The following is a 23,038-nucleotide window of genomic DNA, read 5'->3' as shown; positions in this document are numbered from 1 at the left end:
CTCCATGCGTCTCCGTGTGTCTGCTGTGTCTCCGTGTGTCTCCCTGTGTCTGCTGTGTCTCCGTGTGTCTGCTGTGTCTCCGTGTGTCTCCCTGTGTCTGCTGTGTCTCCGTGTGTCTGCTGTGTCTCCGTGTGTCTCCCTGTGTCTCCCTGTGTCTGCTGTGTCTCCGTGTGTCTCCCTGTGTCTCCGTGTGTCTGCTGTGTCTCCGTGTGTCTCCGTGTGTTTGGTTGGTTTGTGTTGATGAACGTTTTTTTTCGTCATGTCTGGACGTGATTTCAGCTGAGGATGTTTGGGCTCTGACTGACAGACTGAGTGCGAGTGAACGTCGGCTGGACGAGCTGCAAACACAAACCGCAGGTGAACAAATCAAACACACCGCTGGCAGTTAACCGTTCGCTGTCCGTTACTACAGAATAGAGATAGAAATTCAAGGTTTTTCCTCCACACAGAGTTTTTTTATCATTAGAGGCTGTCTGATAACAAATGTCCCTCCGTGAGAGTGAGACAGGTGGGAGGACAAACACACATCCACAACGTTACAGACGAGCTGCTGAAACTTTAACAGGTCCCTTTAAAAATGAGCAGAAACTGAAAAGTCAGTAAAATAGTTTTCTCTGGATTTTCTTCTTCTTCTCTGCAGCTGAACTTTCTGCTGTGATGTCCGGCCTGACAGAAACAAAGACTCAAACTGCAGGTACCAACGGGATGGGAATCTATGACAGCGTATCAGGGCCATTATAGATAAAAATGTAAAAATCAGAGGCCAATAATCTGAGAAAAACTGTTGCAAATTTCTGAGAAAACAGTCGGATGTTCTCTGAGTTAATGAAGTTGCAAATCTGTGATTTTTTTCTCCACAAATTTGCAACTTTATAAGTTCAGACTTCTGACTTCTGATCTGACTTTTTTTATCTGAGTTTCTTTCTTAGAATATTGCCCTCCTTTTTTTCTTTTTAAAAAAACTAAAGCTGTGCAGTTTAACAAAGTACATTTACCCAAAAACTGCACATGGTTCCCCGAGGAACTCCTTTATGAACCCTGAACTGTTCCTCTTCAGAGCTGGAGGTCAGACTGAGTGTCAGCGAGAAACAGCTGGAAGATCTGAAGACAGAAAACACAGGTAACACTCTGGAGATTTCAGACTAACTGTGGATTAATAAATGTAATCTGTAAAAAGTCTGAACTCCTGCTGCTTTAAAGAAAGGCTGAAGAGTTCCTGTACTTTTATCTAAACTCTGTTTTAATTTTTAGTTTTGAGCGTCAGACTGAATGAAGCTGATGGTCGTCTGCAGCAGCTCCAAAACACAAACTCAGGTTTGAACTCAGTGTCTTTACAACTAAAAGAAAATGTTGGTTTGAACCACAATAATCAAATCAAATCAACATTTTAACACAATTGCTCACATTACAACATGCAGAAAAATGTTTCTGTGCACAGCTCCAGAGAGCAAGTAATAGGAAAAAAAAGAAAAATGAGTGATAATATTTAACAAAATGATATAACAACAATATTTTTGTGTAAAAGGAAAAAGAAAAACATTTAGGGATGTCTTATGAGTTTGTATTCTTGTATTCGTGATTTCAATTTGCAAAATTTCAGGGTTAATGGAAACTCGCATTGTGTGTATCTGAAAATGTACAAAATGAATGAATGTTTGGAAAAGAGTTGAAGCTTTTAGCTCAAGAATAAAACATTTGCAAACAGAAAACACGTAGGGATTTTTCAGACTGAAACTCTGAAACTGAAGGATCCCACATGGTTCCCTGAACTCCTTCAAAAACATGAATGAACCCTGAATGTTTCCTCTTCAGAGCTGGAGGTCAGACTGAGTGTCAGCGAGAAACAGCTGGAAGATCTGAAGACAGAAAACACAGGTAACACCCTGAAGGGTTCAAACTAACTGCAGAGCAATAAATATTGTCTGTTTAAAGTAATAAAAAGTAGAAAAGTCTTTTTTTCCTGCTTAAATAGTGCATGTAGAGATTTTTCGCACTGAAACTGTGGGAGGATCCGGTGAGGTTCCCTGAGGAGCTCCTCTATCATCCTGTTGATTCTTGTAGAAATCTTAATGTTTTATAGACAGGAATTATATACTTCCTCTATTCATATTAAAGATGACTAAACTCCCTTTAAAAAATATTTTACATAAATGTATAATACATGTATTTTTCATTTTCAAGTACACGTTTATTTCTGGTTTATTTTGCGTTTTAAGTTCAGTCTGTCCAACTTTCCTTGATGGAGTCACAACTGATAGAGACTCACAATAACACTACAGGTAGAGTTATGTTTACTTTATTATTGTCATTAACACAAGTACTTATTACTTATTAATGAATCAGATATTTACTGTTTTTTCTTCAGAGCTGGAGGTCAGACTGAGTGTCAGCGAGAAACAGCTGGAAGATCTGAGGACAGAAGACACAGGTAACACCCTGAAGGGTTAAAACTAAACTAACTGTAAATTATTATTAATGTTGTATAATAATATATAAATATATTAACTATGAAATTAATTTGAGGAACTCCTTTATCATGCTGATGGTTCTTGTAGGAACCTTTTTGGCTTTTTATAGACAGGAATTGTATACTTTGACTGTTTGTACTACAGATGATGAAACTCCCTTTCTCATATTTTAAAGTAGTTTGTCTTTGATTTATTTTGTGTTTCAGTTCAGTCTGTTCAGCTTTCCTTGATAGAGTCCAGACTGACAGACAGCTGCAACAACACCACAGGTAGAGTCAGATTTACTTTATCATTTTTATTGACACAAAGGGTTATAAGTCATTAATTAATCTGCGTTGTTCTGTTTTCTCTTCAGAGCTGGAGGTCAGGCTGAGTGTCAGTGAGAAACAGCTGGAAAATCTGAAGACAGAAAGCAAAGGTAACACTCTAAAGGGTTAAAACTAACTGTATATTAATACGAATGTATTATTATATATACAATCGTAATTAAGTTAAGAAGGATAATGTAATTAATTATTGTAATTAATCCACATTTAAACAAATGTAAATGCACCTGAGTTAGCTGGGGACCCAGTTTTCATTGGTAGTCCCTTGCCTCATGTTAAAAGGCATCCTAAAATAGTAAAATAAAAAACAATATGAACGATTAAAGAATGAAATATTCACTGTTTCCTCTTTAGAGCTTGAGGTCAGACTGAGTGTCAGTGAGAAACAGCTGGAAGATCTGAAGGCTGAAAACACAGGTAACACTTGAAACATACGTTATTGATTGACTGTCATTTGTTATTGAATGGATGTGTGATACTACTGTTGTCGTATACATGTGTTGGGCGTACATGAATCACCTTTTAGCTAAGTCACCGATGTCTAGATTCACTACAGGCAGCAGGAAAGGATCAGTTCATCAGGATTCTTTTCATACACTGTATGTGCTACTGTTACTGCACCTTTGTCCTCTGTATGAATTGTATTTTTTTCCTTTTTCTTTCTGTCTTCATGTTTCTATTGTCTGTTATTATGTCAAGGGGCTACAGATGTAAATTAATAGTCCCACTAACTCAGGCAGATTTACATTTGTATTTTGTTCATTAATATGCTGTGCCCCTCTTACATGAACATCCAATTCAATTCAATTAACATTTTCAAACTAAATGTAGTTTAATATTAATGTTGTTTTTTTTTTTTTTTTTTTTAAAAAAAAGAAAATATTAAACATGAAATTAAAAAAAAAAGTGGTAAAGAGTTTGCAGCTGGGTCAAGGTTTTTGCTCAAACAAAACAAACACACAAAAAAACCTTGCGGAGAATCTTCAAACTGAAACTGTGGAGGATCCAGTGAGGTTCCCTGAGGAACGCCTTTATCACCCTGATGGTTCTTGTAGGGACCTTTATGGCTTTTTAACTGACTGAGGAGTATACTGCAAAATTCTGTATTTATATCAGAAATGATTAAACTTATATTTAAATCTTACATTTTAAAGTAGGTGTTTGTCTCTGATTTATTTTGTGTTTTCAGTTCAGTCTGTTCAGCTTTCCTTGACGGAGTCCAGACTGACAGACAGCTGCAACACCACCACAGGTAGAGTTACATTTACTTCAATAATTTAGGTATAGATTATTTATAAATCCAATTAATCGGGACTTAACTGACGAGTTTAACCTAAAAAAATTTTATATGAATGATTGCAAAATTAGATATTTACTGTTTCCTCTTTAGAGCTTGAGGTCAGACTGAGTGTTGGTGAGAAACAGCTAGAAGATCTGAAGACAGAAAGCGAAGGTAACACTCTGAAGGGTTAAAACTGACTGTAGATTAATATGAATCTATTATTATATACAAATATATTAACTATGGAATTCATTGAAAGTGATAAGAAGTTTGTAGCAGGGTCAGAGTTTTCAGTAAAAAGAAAAAAACGTAGTGATTCTTCAAAGTGAAACTGTGGAGGATCCAGTGAGGTTCCCTGAGGAACGCCTCTGTCATCCTGATGTTTCTTGTAGAAACCTTTATGGCTTTTTATAGGCAAGAATCATATACTTATACTATTTATAATACAACTGATTAAACTCCCTTTGTTATATTTTAAAGTAGTTTGTCTCTGATTTATTTTGTGTTTCAGTTCAGTCTGTTCAGCTTTCCTTGATGGAGTCCAGACTGACAGACAGCCACAACAACACCACAGGTAGAGTCAGATTTACTTCAATAATTTAGGTATAGATTATTTATTAATCTGATTAATCAGGACTTTACTGAAAGGTTTAACCTTCAAATAAAATCTGTGTTGTTGATCAGCTCTGGAGGTCCAACTGAGGTCCACTGAGACACAGCTGGGACAGCTGGAGAATCACACTGCAGGTAACAGCATCAGCTCTTCAGTGTAATTTTTAATTATGAATTAATTTAACCATTTAAATAAACATGAATGTTTTCTTGTTCAGCTCTGGAGGTCAGACTGAGTGTCAGCGAGAAACAGCTGGAACATCTGATGGCTGAAAACACAGGTAACACCCTGAAGGGTGAAGCTAACTGCAGATTCATTTTAATGTTGTCAGAATAAAGAGACACAAAGTGGAAAATATTTTGCCCGACTCAAATAGTGCATGCAGTGATTCTTCAAATGAAACTGGAGATTTCTTTGAGGTTCCCTGAGGAACTCCTTATCATCCCGATGGTTCTTGTAGGAACCTTTATGACTTTTCAACTGAAAAGAGTTACACAGTATATTATTTGTATTACAAATGCTTAAAGTCCCTTTTGATATATATCTTTTATGTAAATGTATAACATGTATTTGTCATTGTAAGGAAGACGTTTGTTCTTTTGATTTGTTTTGTGTTTTCAGTCCAGTCTGTCCAACTTTCCTTGATGGAGTCACAACTGACAGAGACTCACAGCAGCACTGCAGGTAGAGTTATTTTTACTTTATTATTTTCATTAACATGAGCGGCCATTAGCGGCTTTTTTTTTTCAGGGTCTGAGGAGTTCCTCTATTTTCTTTATTTTTTAGTTCTGAGCGTCAGACTGAATGAAGCTCAAGATCGTCTGCAGCAGCTCCGAAACATAAACTCAGGTTCGAAGTCAATTTCTTTACAACTAAAAAAAAAAATTATTTGTTCATTTTAGCCACAATAATCAAATCAAACATTTTAACAAAATCAGTCACATTGCAATGTGCAGAAAAAAAAGCTTCTGTGCACAGCTCCAGAAAGCAACTAATACAAAGAAAATGAATCAAAGTAACAGTAAGTCTAAAGAAATGAGCAGTGAAAGTATCATGAGTTTCAGAAATGAACCACTACATACATTATAAGCACATATGACAGGTGGATGAATAATGATGGTTAATTAAAAGTTATGGATGGTGGAAAACGTCATTCAGGTCATAATGTCAGTAACAGTCATTTATACTCAGCAATGGCGTTTTCAAATGTTTGTTAAAAATTCTGCACAGAATTGCAAGAGAGAAAAACAAGAGGATTCATGCTCCAAAAATGATTGAAAATATTTTTTCCTGTATTTTTTGAACTTTGAAATGGGTCAGTTTGACCCACAAACAGGAGGGTTAAATAAAAAAGAGGAATCTTTTATACATTCAAATATTAAAGTGTCAAAATTAAAAACATTGTTGTTTGTTGCCAAATTTCTTGATTATAAAATCTTTCAATGATTAATAGATATTTTTGGTGCATTAAAGTGAAGAAAATCGCAGTGTTTTCATTATAAACAGAACCAAAATTAACATAAATATTAAATATTTAAAGATCTTTTTTAAAAGGGTTTAAAAGGTTTTACCCTCAATATAATAAAAGAGATTATTTTCAATGTAAATGCTGCCAAACATGTTTTTATTGCATTAAAACTTGATGTGAAACTTTTTGTCTTGCAGGTGGTCTGAAGGTGGCATTCTCAGCTGGACTGACTGATTCAGGGTCAGTCGGACCGTTCAACGAACAGACGACTCTGATCTTCTCTAAAACCATCACCAACATCGGCCAAGCTTACAACCAGACCGCAGGTAAACCCCGTCACCTGAGCAGCCTGATCCCTGACCTCCAAAAGAAAAACCGTCCTGTGAAAATATTCCTGTTTTCCTGATGCACAAATGAAAGAGCATCAGAGTCATTCACGACTCTAAAGGGTTTTATGCCTCGGTGCAGCGGACGCAGGACACTTCATGTTTTCAGGCTTTTCTTCTGTCCGTCGGCCCGTTCTTGTGAACACGATGTCTCAAGAACGCCTTGAGGGAATTATTGTTGTATTAATTGTGTGTAGTTTTCATTATGGCAGAATTCTGTTTTATTTATTACATGTGATGTTATGCAGGTGTCATGTGATGTGTTATGTCAGCATCTGTGTTTGGAAGTTGCTATTTTTTTAGTTTCTTTTTTTTTAGCGTTAACATAATAAAGGTGACCGTGGGTTAATTTCACCCTGCTCTGTGTCTGCCAGGTGTGTTCACAGCTCCTGTCCGAGGACTTTACTTCTTCAGCTTCACGGCTGCAGATTACCTGAAGGGTTACATGGGACTCTACCTGTACAGGAACAACCAGCCAATCATCTTCAGCCTGGACCTCAACGACCATGGCGGCTACGCCTCCACGTCCAATGGCGTGGCTCTGCAGCTGGAGGAGGGCGACGGCATCCGCCTCAGCCTGCCCGCCAGCTACCGTCTCTACGACGACTCCCGAAACTTCAGCGTGTTCTCGGGTTTCCTGCTGTTCCCCCTCTGAGGAGAAGGACCGCCGGATCAGGGGACAAGTGAGACGTCCTCTCAGCAACAAAGTGTCCTCTCAGGTATAGGACTGGCTTCAGAGACTGGACTTCTATTTTGGTAAAGTGAAAGACTTCCTGATGTACTGATGATGTCACAATAAAATAATGATGTTTACATCGATGAAGCTGATAAAAACAGGCTTTGTACGCTCATGAAAGACACAGAAAAGTCAAGGAGTTTGCACTTTTCCCAGTCCTGGAAAAGTTTCAGGAAACTAAATAAACATAAGTCCTGGATTTTTTTCCCGTAAGCATGTAATGTCACATGATGTGTTTAAGGACCACTGGAAATTTGAAAATCAAACTATACTTCAAATGAACGTTTCTTGAAAATATTTAAAGAAAGAAAAAAAAAAAAATCACCCAAAAATTTTAAAGAAAAATAAAATTGCCAAAGGCAAAGAATTCACCAGAACTTTTGAAAGAAAAATACATTGCTTAATTTGTTGAAAAAAGGCCAAAAATGTATCTGTAAAAATTTCCAAAAATGTTAAAAAGAATAAAAAATCACCAAAATATTTTCTTCTCAAAAAAAATAAGATTTGAAAGAGAAACCTACATTTTTCATTTGAAAATTGCTAATTTAAAAGAAAATATTACCAAAACTATTTAAAGAAAAAAAATGGCAGTAAAATAAAAAACACAATCCAGTCACTCAAAGTTGCATGCCTCTTCCCTTAAGCCATAAAACCATCGGACCCTCCCCAGTGTTAAAAAAAACTGACATGGCTCACCTTTTTGCCCCTCCCCTCCCCTCTCATAAATAACAAACGGTCCCTTAGTTATATTTGAATTCTCAATTATAATTATGCTCTGAATTTGTTTTTGTTTTTTAAAATAATATACATTTTTAAAAACGTGATGAAGAAGAACCAATAAGGCGTATCGATGGTCATTTCAGAGAATGTTTGGTCTTTAAATTTTATCTCAAAGTCCTGAAAATGTATTGGCAAAAATATGTATGAACCCTGTAAATATTAATAACATTAATTTAAAAAAAACCCTCAAAATTCAGAAAAAGTCTCAAACTTTTATTAAATTTAGACAAAAACATGAAAAGATTTCCAACTGAACTTTGACCTGTTGGTTAGTGAGAAAGTTGTTGTTACAACAAACTGTTAAAAACAATCAAACCCCAAATTTAAACCCGACGAGCCCCAAAAGTGTTTCCGTAATAACAGCTATAAAAATGTACATCCTCCTGTTAACGTCCAATAATAAAACGCGTCTGCTCCGTGTTCAAACATCGGCAGAATAAATACAAACTAAACGTCTCGCTCAGTTCAAACAGGAAGTCCGTTTTAGATTCAAGTGAAGTCAGGAAACAACATTTACATCAAACAGAGGAACAACAAAGTTTGTTCAGAGTCTTGTATTGCTGTTTGCTCCTTTAAAAAGTCTCTACGGTCTAACATCAACGTCTCTACGGGACTAATCAAGAATGATCCAAACCAGCTGATCAGGTTCCCTCCAAACAAACGGCGGGAACGAAAGAAAACAAAAAAACAGGAAAAATGTCTTTAAAAAACAACTTGTTAAAAAGTTGAACTTCTAATAAAAAGCTCTTGTAAGACTTTAAGAGGACAAAGAGAGCTGTGTAAAAAAGGAGGAAAAAAGTCCACAAAATCAAAATGGCTTCAGGTCCTTCATCTGTGAGGAGGAGTAGGAGGAGGAGGAGGAGGAGGAGGTGTAAAGTAGATGAGGATGAGAGCGAGAGGAGAAGAAAAGCCAGACGAGACGATGAACTTGGACACAGAGGAGCAGACTGAAGAGGAGGAGGCGAGGGGCGAAAAGGAGGAGACGATGACAGAGGAGGAGATGTTCTGGAGGAGGGAGTGCTGAAAAGAAAAAGGCTGATGAGGAGGAGGAGGAGGTGGAGAGGAGGCGTGTTCAGTCTGTGGCGTTGTTGATCCTGCGGTGGACGGCCTGCAGCAGCAGCAGTGAGTACTCCTCCAGCAGCGCCGCCGTCTTCGCCTCCCCCACTCCTCCCAGCCCCCCCCCTCCTCCCGGAGTGCCGGCGGTGCCGAGCGGCAGACAGTCGAGCTCCGCCCTCATCGTCTGGAAGGCCTCTGAAAGGACGCCAGCCATCTGACGCTGGTCGGAGGCGGAGTCATCGTGGGAGGAGCCACTCACCTGGAGGAGAAGAGACAGGTGAGCATCGGACTGCACGTTAACTTATTTATTTATTTTTTTATTTAAAATTTTTCATTTTTAAAAATTTTTGGAGATCTTTTTCCATTTAAAATATTGGTTAATTTCTAAAAAAAAAAATATTTTCTTTTAAAAAATGTTTAGGATTTATAAAATTTGGGGGAAATTTTTCTTTTTTCTTTTTTACATTTTGGCAATTTTCTTCTTTTGAATTTCTAGTGATTTTAAAACAAAATAATTTTTTCTTTTGAAATTTCTGTTAATTCATAAAGACTTTAGACTTTATAAAGACTTTTCAAAGCCTCGTTAGGCGACTTCTTTCCCCTGACAGGTGGGGACACAGACAGCATCCCTCAGGTGAGTTCACACTCCAACACGTCATTGACTTTATGAGCGTCTGACACAGAGTCACATGACCAACTCACCTGTCTGTACAGGTGTGTGGCTTTCCTGAAGCAGCTCGTCAGCTCATTAGTCAGAGCTCTGCACGTCTCCATGCTGATTGGCTGATCTGCACAGAGAGAGAGAGAGAGAGAGAGAGAGGTAAGGTCACTCTACCAACAACAACACACACATACTGGTATTTCTATGTTTGTGAGGACCCTCGCTGACACAGGGCATCACCTGGCCCCTTACCTCAACCTTCATGACTACATGCAAACCCCGACCTGATGCTATCCACATAAAGAGGATTTGCTTTTTTTAATGATTGCTGACGTGTGAGGGACCTGTCGGCACAGATTATTCCTTTTACTTTATTAAAGAAATAATAACTTAGTTAAAAAGAATTAAAAAAGGAACAGGAAAATTGCTTTAAAACAAGAAAAAAATAAATTAAAAAACTAAAACAACAATTTAAAGGCATACATTTTTTTTCTAAAATAAAATACTAAATATATGGTCATAAGGATTATACATAATTTTCTGGAAAGTTTTTCCTTAATATCTTTAAATGTTCCTCTCTTTTTTAAACAAATTTTCAGGTCATTTTCTTTTCACCTTTTACTAAATTCTTTTTTTTGCAGGACACTTCTTGCCTGGTTGCTTGTTGCCAGATTGCTTCATGTTGTAAAAGAAATCTGACCGGATTGCTTCGGTTTAAGGGTTAAATAGCTTGTGAAAGGCATCTTAACACAGCACAAGGAAACTGATGTCACTCCAGGTTTCAAGGGGTTAAACAGGCCTTCAATGTCCTCATGTTCCAATTATGTCCCCACTCGGTGCTAAAACACATGGGTCCTCACTATGTGCAAGTACACTTTTTGAACTTTTCCTTCAAAACAAACGTGACCGAACTGAGAGAGTGAAGAAGAAACGAAAAGACGTGACGTGTAGAGAGGAAGAAGTGACAGATACAAAACCTAAGAGGAGTGAAACGTCTCACCCGTCGGTACGGAGCGAGAGGAGGAGGAGTAATGAAGAGGAGGAGGAGGAGTGATGAAGAGGACGCTACAGGTGAGGGGCGGAGCCAGAGCCCTGAGCCCAGATGTGACAGGATGGAGGGATGAGGAGGAGGAGGAGGAGGAGGAGAGTCCAAACCTGCGTCGTCTCTCTGCTCCACGCCCCCGCTGCCTGCAGGAGTCTGAGGCTCCTCCTCCTGTTGGGGGGGAGTCAGGGGGGAGACGGAGACCGGAGGCGGCCGCGATGAGGAAGACAAGGAGGCCAGGGAGGGCTTGTCTGGAAGCTGCCTGCTGCTGCCGGGGACTCGAGCCTGGAGGCCACGGGGAGGAGCGCCCGCCTGGTTACCATGGTTACCCAGAGACGAAGAGGAGGTGACGACGACTGGGACGACGACGGCGTTGGGGGGCATGGCCAAAGCTGTGATGGAGGGCACCACGGCAACAAGAGGAGTGTCTTTGACCTGAGAGGACGAGGTCACTGCCGCTGACGATGTCACTGCAGGATCCTCGCCAGACTCCGGGATGTTGAGGCCATCGCCCACGGAGACGGAGCGTGACATCTTGGCCATGGAGCTGGCGGTGGGGCTCATGTAGGACCGAGACGCCACCGAAGTAGAGGAGGACAAAGACTTCCTCGGGGTGGCGACAACAGACGGAGCGGCGGCTGTTTCCTGTTGGGGGGACCGTGGGGATGCCGCGGGGCTGGGTCTCTGAGGGGGAGGGGCTACAGATGGCGGGCGTCTGGGAGAGGAGGGGAGGGTGGTGGGACGTTGTGGGAGGAGGAGCAGCTCACTGGGGACGTCTCTGGATGGACATGAGGCTGAGACAGAGCAGTCACCTACGGAGAGAGACACGGTGTTATATTCAGGTCTAAAAACAGACCCACCGTCCCTGAGGTCAAGTCCAGGGTCCTTTAGGACCTAAAATTCTAGAAAAGTCCTAAAATCCTGTCCTAAAATCTGAGAAATGTCCTGGACTCTGACAAATGTCCTAAAATCTGATCTTGAAATCCGAGTAATGTCCAAACATCTGAGAAATGTCCAAAAATCCTACAAATGTCCTCAAATCCTTGAAATTTAGTTGACTCTCACCTGTGTGTTTTTGGCGTGTTGAGTCTCACCTGTGTGTTTTTGGCGTGTTGAGTCTCACCTGTGTGTTTTGGCGTTTCTCACCTGTGTCGCTAAGCAGACTCTGGACTGACTGGGTCTTCCGGAGTCCAGCAGAGGAGTTCAGATGGGATGCGGCGGCCCGGGCCGTCGAGCCCAGGTTCCTCTTGGATTCAGTTTGGACCTTCTTCTTCAGTGGTGAGGGCCGGTGGGCCTGCTGGACCGGCGCCTCCTCCTCTGCCTCTGCCCGACTCTGAGGTGGATCTGACCCCTTCTGGATCTGCTCCCCGCCCTGAGGAGACAAGGTTTGGTCCTGCGAGTGTACGGGCTCCTCTAAGGAGAACTTTTGGTCCTGCTTGTGCTTCTGGTTTTGGTCCTGGTTCAATGACACCCTCCTGTCCTGGGTCCGGTTCTGATTCTCCTCCATGAGAGGTCGGACCTCTGAGACTAGAGGACGGGCTTTCACCTCCCCTCCTCCTGCTCCTCCTCTGGTGGTCCGAGATGGGAGAGGAACCACGGCCCGACTGAGGAACAGAGGAGACTTTACATTAGAAACACAACAAACCAGAACCAGAACCAGAAGGATTTGGACTTTCAGCTCCTCTGATCAGACGACACATGGTGAGGAAACAGGAAGTGGATCTTTACCTTCCAGCTGAATTCTGGGAGAGGAACCTGGAGGAGATGCTGAGACTTTCGCTGGAGCTGTGAGACCCTCGACTCGGACTTCCTGCCAACACAGACACAGATACAGAAATCAGAGCAGCCTCGTCCCCCTCAGGTCTGTGCAAACATCTTTTAATCTGTTTATGGTGTTGATGCTGTTAATGATGTCGACACTGTTTATGGTGTTGAAGCTTATGAAGCTGTTTATGGTGTTGCAGCTTTTTATAGTTAACGCTGTTTATGGTGTTGATGCTGTTTATGGTGTTGATGCTGTTTATGGTGTTGGAGCTAATTATGATATTGACACTGTATATGGTGTTGATGCTGTTTACGGTTAACGCTGTTTATGGTGTTTAAGCTGATTATGGTGGAATGTTCATGGTGAGACGGTGTTGACTCTGTTAATGGTGTTGATGCTGTTTATGATAACACTGTTTATGGTGTTAATGGTTTTTTCCCACCTGTTACAGGTTTTTTTTGGGGGGGAGTTTTTCCTGAGACGATGTGAGGGTCTAATATCAGAGGGATGTCGTATGCAGTCAAGGCCTCTGAGGCAAACTGTGTTCTGTGATAATTGACTTTATTAATAAGTGAGCTAAATTGAATTGAATTGACGCTGTTTTTGGTGTTGAAGCTGTGAAGGTGTGACAGTGAAACGGTGTTAACACTATCTGTGGTGTGAACACTGTTTTGGGTGTATGTGCTGTTCACGATGTATATGGTCACTCAAGATGGCGCCGCGGATGGCTGCCTCGGTGTGTTGGTGCGCACTGTTTTGTCTTGTTTTGTTTGTTAATTCTGCTCCTACACCAGAGAAGAGCTCATGAACATCAGGGCCTCAACCCCTGATGATTTATTCCCGGAGTTTATTGCGCCTTCTGTGGATTTATTGGACATTCTGGTCAAAGGTGCACTCACTTTGGCTCATGCAGTGAAGCGCCGGAGGAGAGGGAGACGCGCCGGTGCGCTTGTGCGTCTCCGTAAGCGCGGACGTCGCACACCTTTACCTGGGATGTTTCTCTCCAACGTGCGCTCACTGGGAAATAAACTGGACGAACTTCAGCTACTGTTGGGGAAGAACAGAGACTTCTCTTCATCTTCTGTTCTGTGCCTCACGGAGACGTGGCTGTGTGGAACGACACCGGACTCTGCGCTGCAGCTGGCAGGACTCCAACTCCTCAGAGCGGATCGCCACACGGAGCTGTCCGGCAAGATGAAAGGTGGCGGTATCTGTTTTTACACGAACAGTGGCTGGTGTAACGACGTGACAGTGATCCTTCAGCACTGCTCTCCTCATCTGGAATCTTTTATTATCAACTGCAAACCTTTTTATTCCCCCCGTGAGTTCGCTTCATTCATTTTCTTTTTTTCTATATTTATGTTGCACCAAACCACCAGAACAAATTCCTCGTATTGTGTTAACTATACCTGGCAATAAATCTTTTTCTGCTTCTGATTCTGATTCTGATATGATGTTGTCATGTAGATGGTGTTGGTGTTGACAGCGGTGACGGTGTTGAAGGTATTTATGGTTTTCATGCTGTTGAGGTTTTTGTAGGTGTGGATGGTGCTGATGTTCCAGAGGTGATGTAATGTAATTTTATTTCAGGGACAGAAACAAAGAAACGTGAATCTTATATAAAACAAGGACAGATGCGTTGTTCAAGGTTCAAGGCCGCCCCCCCCAAACATAAAAAATCTAATTTGTGCAAAATTGCAGCTATAAATTATTTATTAATTATGTGTTTTGATGTGTGTCTCTATAACTGTAGCTGTACCTGAGCCTGAGAGGTCGCTCAGTGTCACAAAGTGTTCCTTCAGGAAAGCTTCTTGGTCTGGAGTCTGAGGGACGACCTGAGAGGACCTGACCCCTCCTCCTCCTCCTCTTCCTTCTCCTCTTCCTCCTCCTCCCTCCTCTTCATCCTCCTCCGGCTCAGAGGAGTTTCCGTCCACACTGAGAGGCTCTGTGGGCTCCGAGTCTAACAGATGAGACAGAGGGGTTAAAAAAGAGTACGACTGGGTACTAGTTAGCGACAGACACACAGAATCTCTGTGTCTGTATGTGTCTCTGTCTCTGTCTCTGTCTCACCGTCTCCTGCAGGTCTGACTGGACTGGACAGTGAGGAGCTGAATCCCAGTGAGCAGCCACTGTCGGGACTGGGTTTGTCCTGACGTCCGCCTGTAGCAACGGGACACGCCTCCTTCACCTGGAACTCACTGACAGGAAGGGGCGGGGTTTAAAACATCGGACACAGACAGAATCTGCTGATGATGTCATCAACAAACAGTCCTACCTTCCTGCCAGGCTCACTCTGTCCTCCCATTGGTCAGGATACAGCACCAGCACCTCCCTTTCAGGGCTCTGATTGGACAGCCGGATAAAGTCTGGCCTCTGATTGGTCCTCGCCTCGTCATCGTCCGCCTGGACAGAGTCACACACCGTCAACTCGACCAGGTCCAAAAAATCTCAAATGTTTATCAAAATACTTTGAAATCAATTTCATGTTAATAGACTGACTGATTAACCAACTAATGATTGTGGCTGGACTGCACAAACTCTTAATTTCATTGAATTTAATTTATGACAAAATATCCTATTCTATAAGTGAGTTGGATCAGGTGGTGGGGGAGGTTCCTGAGCAGACCCGTAGACCCAAATGTGTAGTGAGGGTGAATTGGGAACAGCTGGCGGGGGCCCCTGTTCACGATGTCTTCAACCCACATCTCCGGAGGAACTTCTTGCGCATCCTGGGGGAGGTTGGGGTTGGGGACATGGAATCCAAGTGGGCTGTGTTCAAAACCTCCATTGTGGAGGCGGCTACTAGAAGCTGTGGTCAGAAGGTCGTTGGTGCTGTTGGAGGCAACCAGAGGACCTGCTGGTGGACACCAACGGTGAGGGAGGCAATCAGGCTGAGGAAGAAGGCCTTTCCGGCTTCCTTGGCCCGGGGGTCTCCTGAAGCAGCGGACGGGTATCGGTTGGCCTGTGCCTCTTTGTGGATGATGTGGTTCTGTTGACATCATCACACCGTGACCTCCGGCATGTAGTGGGGCTGTTTGCAGCAGACTGTGAAACGGTTCGGATGAGGGTCAGCACTTCCAAATCTGAGGCCATCGTTCTCTGGCGGAAAATGGCAGACTGTCCCCTCTGGGTGGTGGGAGAGTTGCTTCCCCAAGAGAAGGAGTTCAAGTATCTCTGGGTCTTATTCACGAGTGAGGGTAGAAAGAAGCGTGAGATGGACCGGCGGTTTGGTGCGGCGTCTGCAGTAACGTGGGAATTGCATCTGACTGTCGGGGTAAAGAAGGAGCTGAGCCAGAAGGCGAAGCTCTCGATTTACCAGTCCATCTATTTCCCAACCCTGACCTACGGTCATGAGCTCTGGTTAGGACCGAAAGGTTGCGATCACAGATACAAGCGGCCAAAATGAGTTTCCTCTGCAGGGTGGATGGGCTCAGCCTCAGAGCAAGAGTTAGGAGCTGGGACATCCGGGAGGAGCTCGCAGTAGAGCTGCTGCTCCTCGGCGTCGAAAAGGGCCAGTCGAGGTGGTTCGGGCATCTGATCAGGATGGCTCCTGGGCACCTCCCACTGGAGGTGTTTCAGAAAACGTCTGACTGTTAGGAGGCTCTGTGGCAGACCCAGAATGCGCTGGAGGGATTACACATCTCGTCTGGATGATGACAATGGATGGATGGATGGGCAAATACCTCGAATTTATACTTAAGTGCTTTACTTGAGTAAATGTACTCAGTTACATTCTGTCCCTAGGGACGCCTCTGTTTGCTGAAGACTGTGAAATTCGATCAAAAGCTCCAGGAAGTTTGATCGTGTTTGTGTTCTCACCCATGCAGAGGGGACCTGCAGACTGACAGTGCTCCCCAGCTCTTGATTGGTCCTGTGAAGCCCCACCTCCACACCTGGGCCCCTCCTCTTCAGGCTGTAGGGGGAGGTGTTAACAGCGAGGGGGCGTGTCTTCACCTAAGTGTGCCACACAAAAAGGTGAGGTTAACTTCATCCTAAAATGAGGGGTTTTCTGAATGGAATTTGGTTTGTGGTTGTTTTTATTGTTATTCTGACCTCCTGCTGCTCCTCCTGCTGCTCCTCCTGCTGCTCCTCCTGTCTGTCCGGACAGTACGAGTCCAGCAGTCTCAGGTCTAACATGGACTTCACCATCAGGACGCCGTCACTGCCCGTCCTCCTGGACCATCGACGGCGAGGAAGTCGACCGCCGGGCGCCTCCTGAGGGCCACAGAGAAACACTGAGGTACACGTCTGTTTTCTGAATGATACCTGCAGAGCTCACACTTCACACACATTTAGAATGATTGTTTCAGATTTCCAGTCGGGTTTTTTTGTAAACACAAAAATGTAATGCAGATCATCACATCTACCAACCTTCCTGCAGCACTGAGAGTCCAACTTCTCATCAGACATTTCTGCAAAAAAAATAAAATGGGACAAAATTTATTTTACTCATTTATTGAAGAGCAACAATTCAGCATTTAACACAAACCAGCAGTGTAACGAAACAAAGTACTTTTACTAGAGTACTGTACGTCAATATGGTTTGACACTTTAACTGAGTATTTCCTTCCCAGCTGGAATGAAACATAAATGATGTCAGAGAGTCAATAAACATTAACACATTTATTTGGAAAAGTCAGAGTATACTATGTTGTAAGTATTTGGTTCCAAACATCACAGTGTAATAATGTCAAAGATATTCATTCAAAAAATGAAAGTATATTCTGTAAATAAAACAATCACTAATTGTCATCATCGTATTATAGTGTGTCTTAAAAAGTCACAGAATTGTATGTCATAAAAACTGTGTCGAAAAAGTCATTGTATAGTATGTCGAAAACAAAGTTCAGAGTATAGTTTGTCAAAAATCATTCAAAAGGTATGTTATAAATATAGTATAGTACATAAAAAATCATTTCAACAGTCACAGTATAGTATGTCATAACCCTTTGCTGCATGTCATCCCCTCTCTGTCCCCCTTTCACATGAACACTCTTTTCTGTCAAAGAAAGGCGAAAAAAGCCCCCTCCCAAAAAAAGAGTCATAGTAGAGTATGACAAAAACTTCAAACATCTAAAAGAGTAAAAAGTAAATAAAAAATAGTATGACAATTTTTTTTTACTAAAAGTTGTAGTATATGACAAAAACATTTTACTACACGAGTCCTAATATAGTATGACATTTTTTTTTCTAGGAGTCGTACTATAGAATGAAAAGAAATCCACTAAAAGAGTAGTATAGTATGACATAAAATATTTCCATACTATACTATGACTTTTACAGTCCATTTTCTGACATGCTACTTCATGATGTTTTTGGCTTTTTTTGACATAGTATACCATGACATGTCTCGAAACTATTTTATGTGGTTTTAGCTGTTTTTTGAACGTCATATTTTGATATTTTCCAACAAAAAAAATTACTAAAAGAGCCATAGCACAGTGTGACAAAAATATTCACTAAAGAGTCGTAGTATTGTATGACAAAAAAAAATACTAAAAGAGTCATAGTAAAAAATACTTTACTAAAAAGTCATAGTGTGACAAGAAAATTCACTAAAAGAATCACAGTGTAGTATGACAAAATTCTTAACTAAGAGTTGTAGTATAGTATGACAAAAATTATTTTAGTAAGCGTACTATAGTATAAAAAGAAATTCACTAAAAGAGTTGTAGTATTGTACAACAATTGTTTTTTACCAAGTCATAGTATAATATGAAAAAAAATGAGCTAAAAGAGTTGTACTACAGTATGATTAATTTTCATACTATACTTTTTCGGTCCATTTTCCGACACGTTACATTATGATGTTTTTGGCTGGTTTTTACATTACTATGACGCGTCTCGACATGCTAAACTAAGTGGCTTTCAGTTGTTTTTTGGACATGTCACATTTTGACATTTTTCGACATACTTTATTATGTCATACTCATGAGTCAGAGTGAAGAGAGAGACGAGAAAAACTTCAGTGAAACAGTGGTAGTTTAGCATGACAAAAAAATTTACAAAATTACAAAAGTCATAGCATGTCAAAAATATTTCAGCACTATTTACATTAGCATTTGTGTCACCATGGTAACAGACCTGTCTCCTCCTCCTCCAAGCATCCTGCTGTGACCACATAAGGACAGCTGCTCTCCTCCTCCTCGTCTTCCTCCTCCTTGTCACTGTCAGACGACATTGTAACGACTCGAGGAGACGAAACCTCCCTGGTGCAAGAAACACACACACATACCAGTTGTGAGATAATTTCTCACATATTGTGAGGTTATCAGCAGCCGTGAAACGTGTCCAACATTCACCTGAGGTTCAAAGCTCTTTGCTGAGGTGGATTCTGGGAGGTCTGAGTGCTGCTGGGAGGTCGGAGGTCAGCGAGCCGCTGTCTCATCCGAATGGTCAACTCAGGACTGAGACGCCACACAAAGATACAGCTGCACGCATGCGCACACACACACACAGATAGACGTTTCATTCTTTTTAGTTGATTTGATTTACAAAATGTCCTAAACATATGCTGAACTTTGGACTCAGTCAGCAGACACGTACCTGTCTCCAGACACTGTGATCAGGTGTCTGCAGTCGCTGCTAAACTTCAAACCAGTTACGATCTCTGAGAGACAGAAGGACAGACAGAGACATGGCTGGTGTTAAATATCCATTATTCACAAGTGTGAAACATGCAATCCTTGGCGTGTTTCTCCTCCTAGAAGGCTGATGCCTTTCAAACCTAACTTGGTTAAGTTTAGTTTGATAGTGTTAAGTTTAGCATTGTCTTCATGTGCATCAAAAGTACTTCAACACTTAAAATTGTACATAAAAGCTGACTGCTGACTTCAATGACAGGTTTAATTCAGCTCAGTAATCTTTAATAAGATAATAGTTTTGTTGTTGTGGTGTAGAACTCCTTGCTACTAGACAAGATGGGCATAACAATATCATGAAAACATCATAGTGTAGTACATCTAGGTAATTTCACCAGAACATCATAGTAAAAGATGTCATCAAAATGACCCAAAATGGCACCAAAATGTCATAATACAGTATGTTGTCAAAAATGTCTGACATGTAAAAAAAAAAAACCAGACTGAATACGACATTTTATATCTTGTAGAGACACGTCATAGTGTACAATGTTGAAAAAAAGACCAAAAACGTAATAATTAAGCATGTTGAAAAAATGATCGAAAAGGTAAGGCTATAGTATGGCACAAATGTCAAAAAATGGCACGTTCCAAAACTGGCTGAAAACACAACTAAAAAGCTTAAAATAGCGTGCTGAGTCACGCCATAGCAAAGACTTTTGCAAAAACGGCCAAAAACACCTTAATAATGCATGTCCAAAAAATGACCGAAAAAAAGGCAAGGCTATAGTATGGCAAAAATGTCAAAAAAAAAAATTAACTGTTACCGGGGCTGGGCTGTCATTACCGTTTAGCCAACTAGCTGTTAGTCCGCCCCGGTGTCAGTCCGGTGTTAGTCCGCCCCGGTGTCAGCCCTCTGACGCCGGGGCGGCTCCTTTTCTCTGAACTCAAATTGTTTCAGAACATCACAGAAAACGCGTAGAACGTTCCACAGCAGCGTTCCATCAGTGCTCCCCGGAGCGCATGCGCCATGTCCCGCGCCCTCGTAACAAACCCATGCACGCGCATCTTCGATTCAAATAAAGCGTAGAGTTTGACGTTAAATTCGGACTTTATCGTCAGTTATGATGTCATGATTACACACTTATTGAATGCAAATATTAATTCTGTCTTTAACGATGAATAACGTTACATTCCAGCGTTTAATCTCACGACGTAATAACGGCGGTATTGGCTGGTTATAAACCGTCTTTATGAATTCATACAAAGGCTGCTGACTCGTGTAGAACAGCCGTGTCCGGTCGGTGGTTCGGTTCACTCTTAAAAAAAAGAAAAGAAACGAAAACAAAAAACCGTTTGAACGTTTGACGTTTGAACAGACTGATATTCGGTCAGAGCAGCAGCGCCATCATGGCTGACGCTCTTCGTCCCGGACACGATTCCTCCGCCTGTTTCTGCTCTTTATTCACGAACAGTCCGTCGATTTATTACAACAAGTGAAATACGGCCCACATCTGCCCGCCGTGTTGCGGACTCTGCGGGCGTCCAGCTCGGTGATAACGCGACGGAGTCCGCTGCTGCCGTGACCGAACACGAGCACCGAACCGCGGCGTCGGCTGCCTCGCGGATCGCTGAAAACAAGAACCGGGTCGAACTCACTGGCGCGTTCGGAACGTTGGAACGTCGGAACGTTCCATCAGCGACAAACAGAAGCGGAACGGTCCCACAGCTACAATCACACTTAACCGTTTCCTCGCCACACTGCTTTAATCCCAAAACCGCATTCTATTTAAATTCACCCTGATCTTTAAATAAATGAGGTCGATCATTATGAAACTCTCATGTCTGTCTGTAGTTTGTAAATGGTTCCTGTAACGTGAGAATAAAGCCCCAAACTGTTGCACCGGAAACCGATCCACCAGAACCACAGGTTCGAGTCCGTTTCACTCGGTTAAAATGCAGTAAAATCCCAGATGTAAGAGAAGAAACTGGAGACCATCCGTCCGTTTGTCTGTCCGTGAAGCCTGATGTGTCATGGCGTCTGTCCTCGGCTTCTCGGCGGTTCAAACACTCCGACGAACAGTCCATCAGGTGCAGGTGAATCTGCACAGCAGCACACATCACCCCGCTGGTCCGCGGCTGCCCCCCGCACATAACGGACCGTAGATTTCCCGGTGTCGGTGCCGAGAGCCACCGGGACCAGTTTTGAACCAGGTGGCGGCAGCAAGATGGCGTCGGAGGCTGCGCAGTACCGAGGAAGACGGAGACGGGGCGATGACGTCTCACAGCAAAGACACCGCATGTTTCCCCCGCAGTTAGAAAACATCCACGATGTCGACCGACGGAAAACAGACGGTACCGCTCGGATTCACGTTACACCGTCGAAATATTTGACGAGTTCGACCACGCAGAAGGTAATCCGTGTGCCGGAGCCGGAACACGTGGCGGCAGAGGGTCGTACCGACCGACCGGGAGGGTTAGCCCGGTGTTAGGAGGGCAGCCATTACTGGGCTGTGCAGCAGGCCTGCTGCTGCTAGCTAGCGCCATTCTCCTTAAACACCACATTTAACCCTCTGCAGACCAAGTTATTGACGGGAAACTGATCAGAAATTGTTTTTAGTTGTTACTTGATCAATTTACCTGAACTGAGCTAAACTTAGTAGAAGTTTTATGTGGTTGCATGTTTTCAGGTCTACATGCCGCTGGTGAATGTGACATTTTTTGTTATTTAGTGATAATAGTAGTAGGACAACATGTGGAGCTGCTTGGTATGTGATTTTGGTCATGTGACTAATAGACTGGCAGTGGGCCTGGAGTTTGGTTGGGTTGTTGTGATATTCAGGTGGTCACTTTTGGGAATTTACCTGCTGTTTCATAGTTAGTCTTTAAAACACCACAGTTTAACAGAGTAACTCATGTGATGAACAGTGCACATTTAGACTCAAAACCACCCAGGTTGGGAATCATCAGAGACCCCACAATCTGATATTATCAAAACACTCGTGTCACCAACATTCTTGTGATGTTAGACGTGTTGCAATATGCTGTGCATTGCAATAACATATGTTATATGTATATGTTGTGATTTATTACCTCAACTGTCCCCAAAGGAAAACTCTGACAGCATCTTTTTTTATCTCATAAGATAAAGTGTTTTAACATCAGTCATTTTTAATGCCACAACATTTTGGGGACTGAATAAAAGTAATAGATTTTATTATTTCAGTAGGCTATCAAAACTTTGATTTGTGTTGTCAATGTTCATAAGTTATACATATATTATAGTTGATACTTGTGCATCAATGTGATATTGCCATGCAAAACTATTGCGATACTTTGCTGTATCAAATTTCTGCCCCACCTCACAGAACACTGTGACTGTTGACCTGCAGGATCGTAGCAGTGGGCAGGTAGCAACTGTATGTTCACTTGTTGAAGCTTTTGTTTCCTCCACTGATAATAATGGGATTTGCAATTTCTTTTAAAAGGCTTAAGTGATAAACTAGCCTGTGTTCATGGTGATGAAGGAACAACAGCATGGCTCACTGATGCATTTTAACAACAACAGAGGAAGAAGACATATCAGGCTGTAGATACACACTATACTTGACTGTAGACACGTTCACTTTTGATTTGACGAGTGACTATTCCCAAAGTCATGCGCAATCAATAGCAAAATATCTGTACAAAATGCTATAAAGACAAGAGTGATGACATGAGCGGTGTTGAGTAGCACAAAGCATTGTTAGATTTTAGGACACAGAAGTTACAGTAGACGATGCAGTGAAGTTTATATCTTAAACAGCTTGAAATCATGTTAGAATAGTGAATATTTGCTGCTTTCTCACAGCCAACGTGGTGAAACAGATTGCTA

General features: G+C 42.0%; 3 protein-coding genes across 3 annotated transcripts in view; 2 read left to right on the top strand and 1 right to left on the bottom strand.

The window, feature by feature from the left end:
* Positions 1-1,069: 1,069 nt before the first annotated feature.
* LOC121953996 (sodium channel and clathrin linker 1-like) lies at positions 1,070-7,602 on the top strand. Its single transcript, XM_042501297.1, has 17 exons — positions 1,070-1,120; positions 1,252-1,314; positions 1,813-1,875; positions 2,217-2,279; positions 2,366-2,428; positions 2,675-2,737; positions 2,824-2,886; positions 3,149-3,211; positions 3,984-4,046; positions 4,185-4,247; positions 4,588-4,650; positions 4,761-4,823; positions 4,907-4,969; positions 5,311-5,373; positions 5,476-5,538; positions 6,355-6,483; positions 6,918-7,602. Exons 4-17 carry the CDS (start codon positions 2,240-2,242, stop codon positions 7,196-7,198), a joined length of 1,143 nt encoding a protein of 380 aa, XP_042357231.1. The 5' UTR covers positions 1,070-1,120; positions 1,252-1,314; positions 1,813-1,875; positions 2,217-2,239; the 3' UTR covers positions 7,199-7,602.
* A 655-nt stretch (positions 7,603-8,257) lies between these two features.
* Positions 8,258-21,318, bottom strand: LOC121953533 (mitogen-activated protein kinase-binding protein 1-like). Its single transcript, XM_042500699.1, has 17 exons — positions 21,161-21,318; positions 20,670-20,795; positions 20,357-20,483; positions 19,130-19,224; positions 18,886-19,014; positions 18,668-18,792; positions 16,955-16,995; positions 16,637-16,798; positions 16,403-16,537; positions 14,859-14,986; positions 14,654-14,781; positions 14,343-14,543; positions 12,547-12,628; positions 11,965-12,422; positions 10,932-11,630; positions 9,818-9,903; positions 8,258-9,374 (listed from the first exon to the last, which is right to left on the bottom strand). The coding sequence occupies exons 1-17, from the start codon at positions 21,316-21,318 to the stop codon at positions 9,132-9,134; spliced, it is 3,123 nt and encodes a 1,040-aa protein (XP_042356633.1). The 3' UTR covers positions 8,258-9,131.
* LOC121953252 (MAX gene-associated protein-like) overlaps positions 20,034-23,038 on the top strand; it is a gene marked incomplete at its 3' end in the record, with an annotated part of 16,799 nt that continues 13,794 nt past the window's right edge. The window contains exon 1 of the mRNA XM_042500235.1: positions 20,034-21,578. The remainder of the gene's footprint in view (positions 21,579-23,038) is intronic.

Source organism: Plectropomus leopardus, chromosome 14, assembly GCF_008729295.1.
Source record: "Plectropomus leopardus isolate mb chromosome 14, YSFRI_Pleo_2.0, whole genome shotgun sequence".
Lineage (NCBI taxonomy): Eukaryota > Metazoa > Chordata > Actinopteri > Perciformes > Serranidae > Plectropomus > Plectropomus leopardus.
Note: the sequence above shows the minus strand (reverse complement) of the source record. Positions and strands in the feature narration are given on the sequence as shown.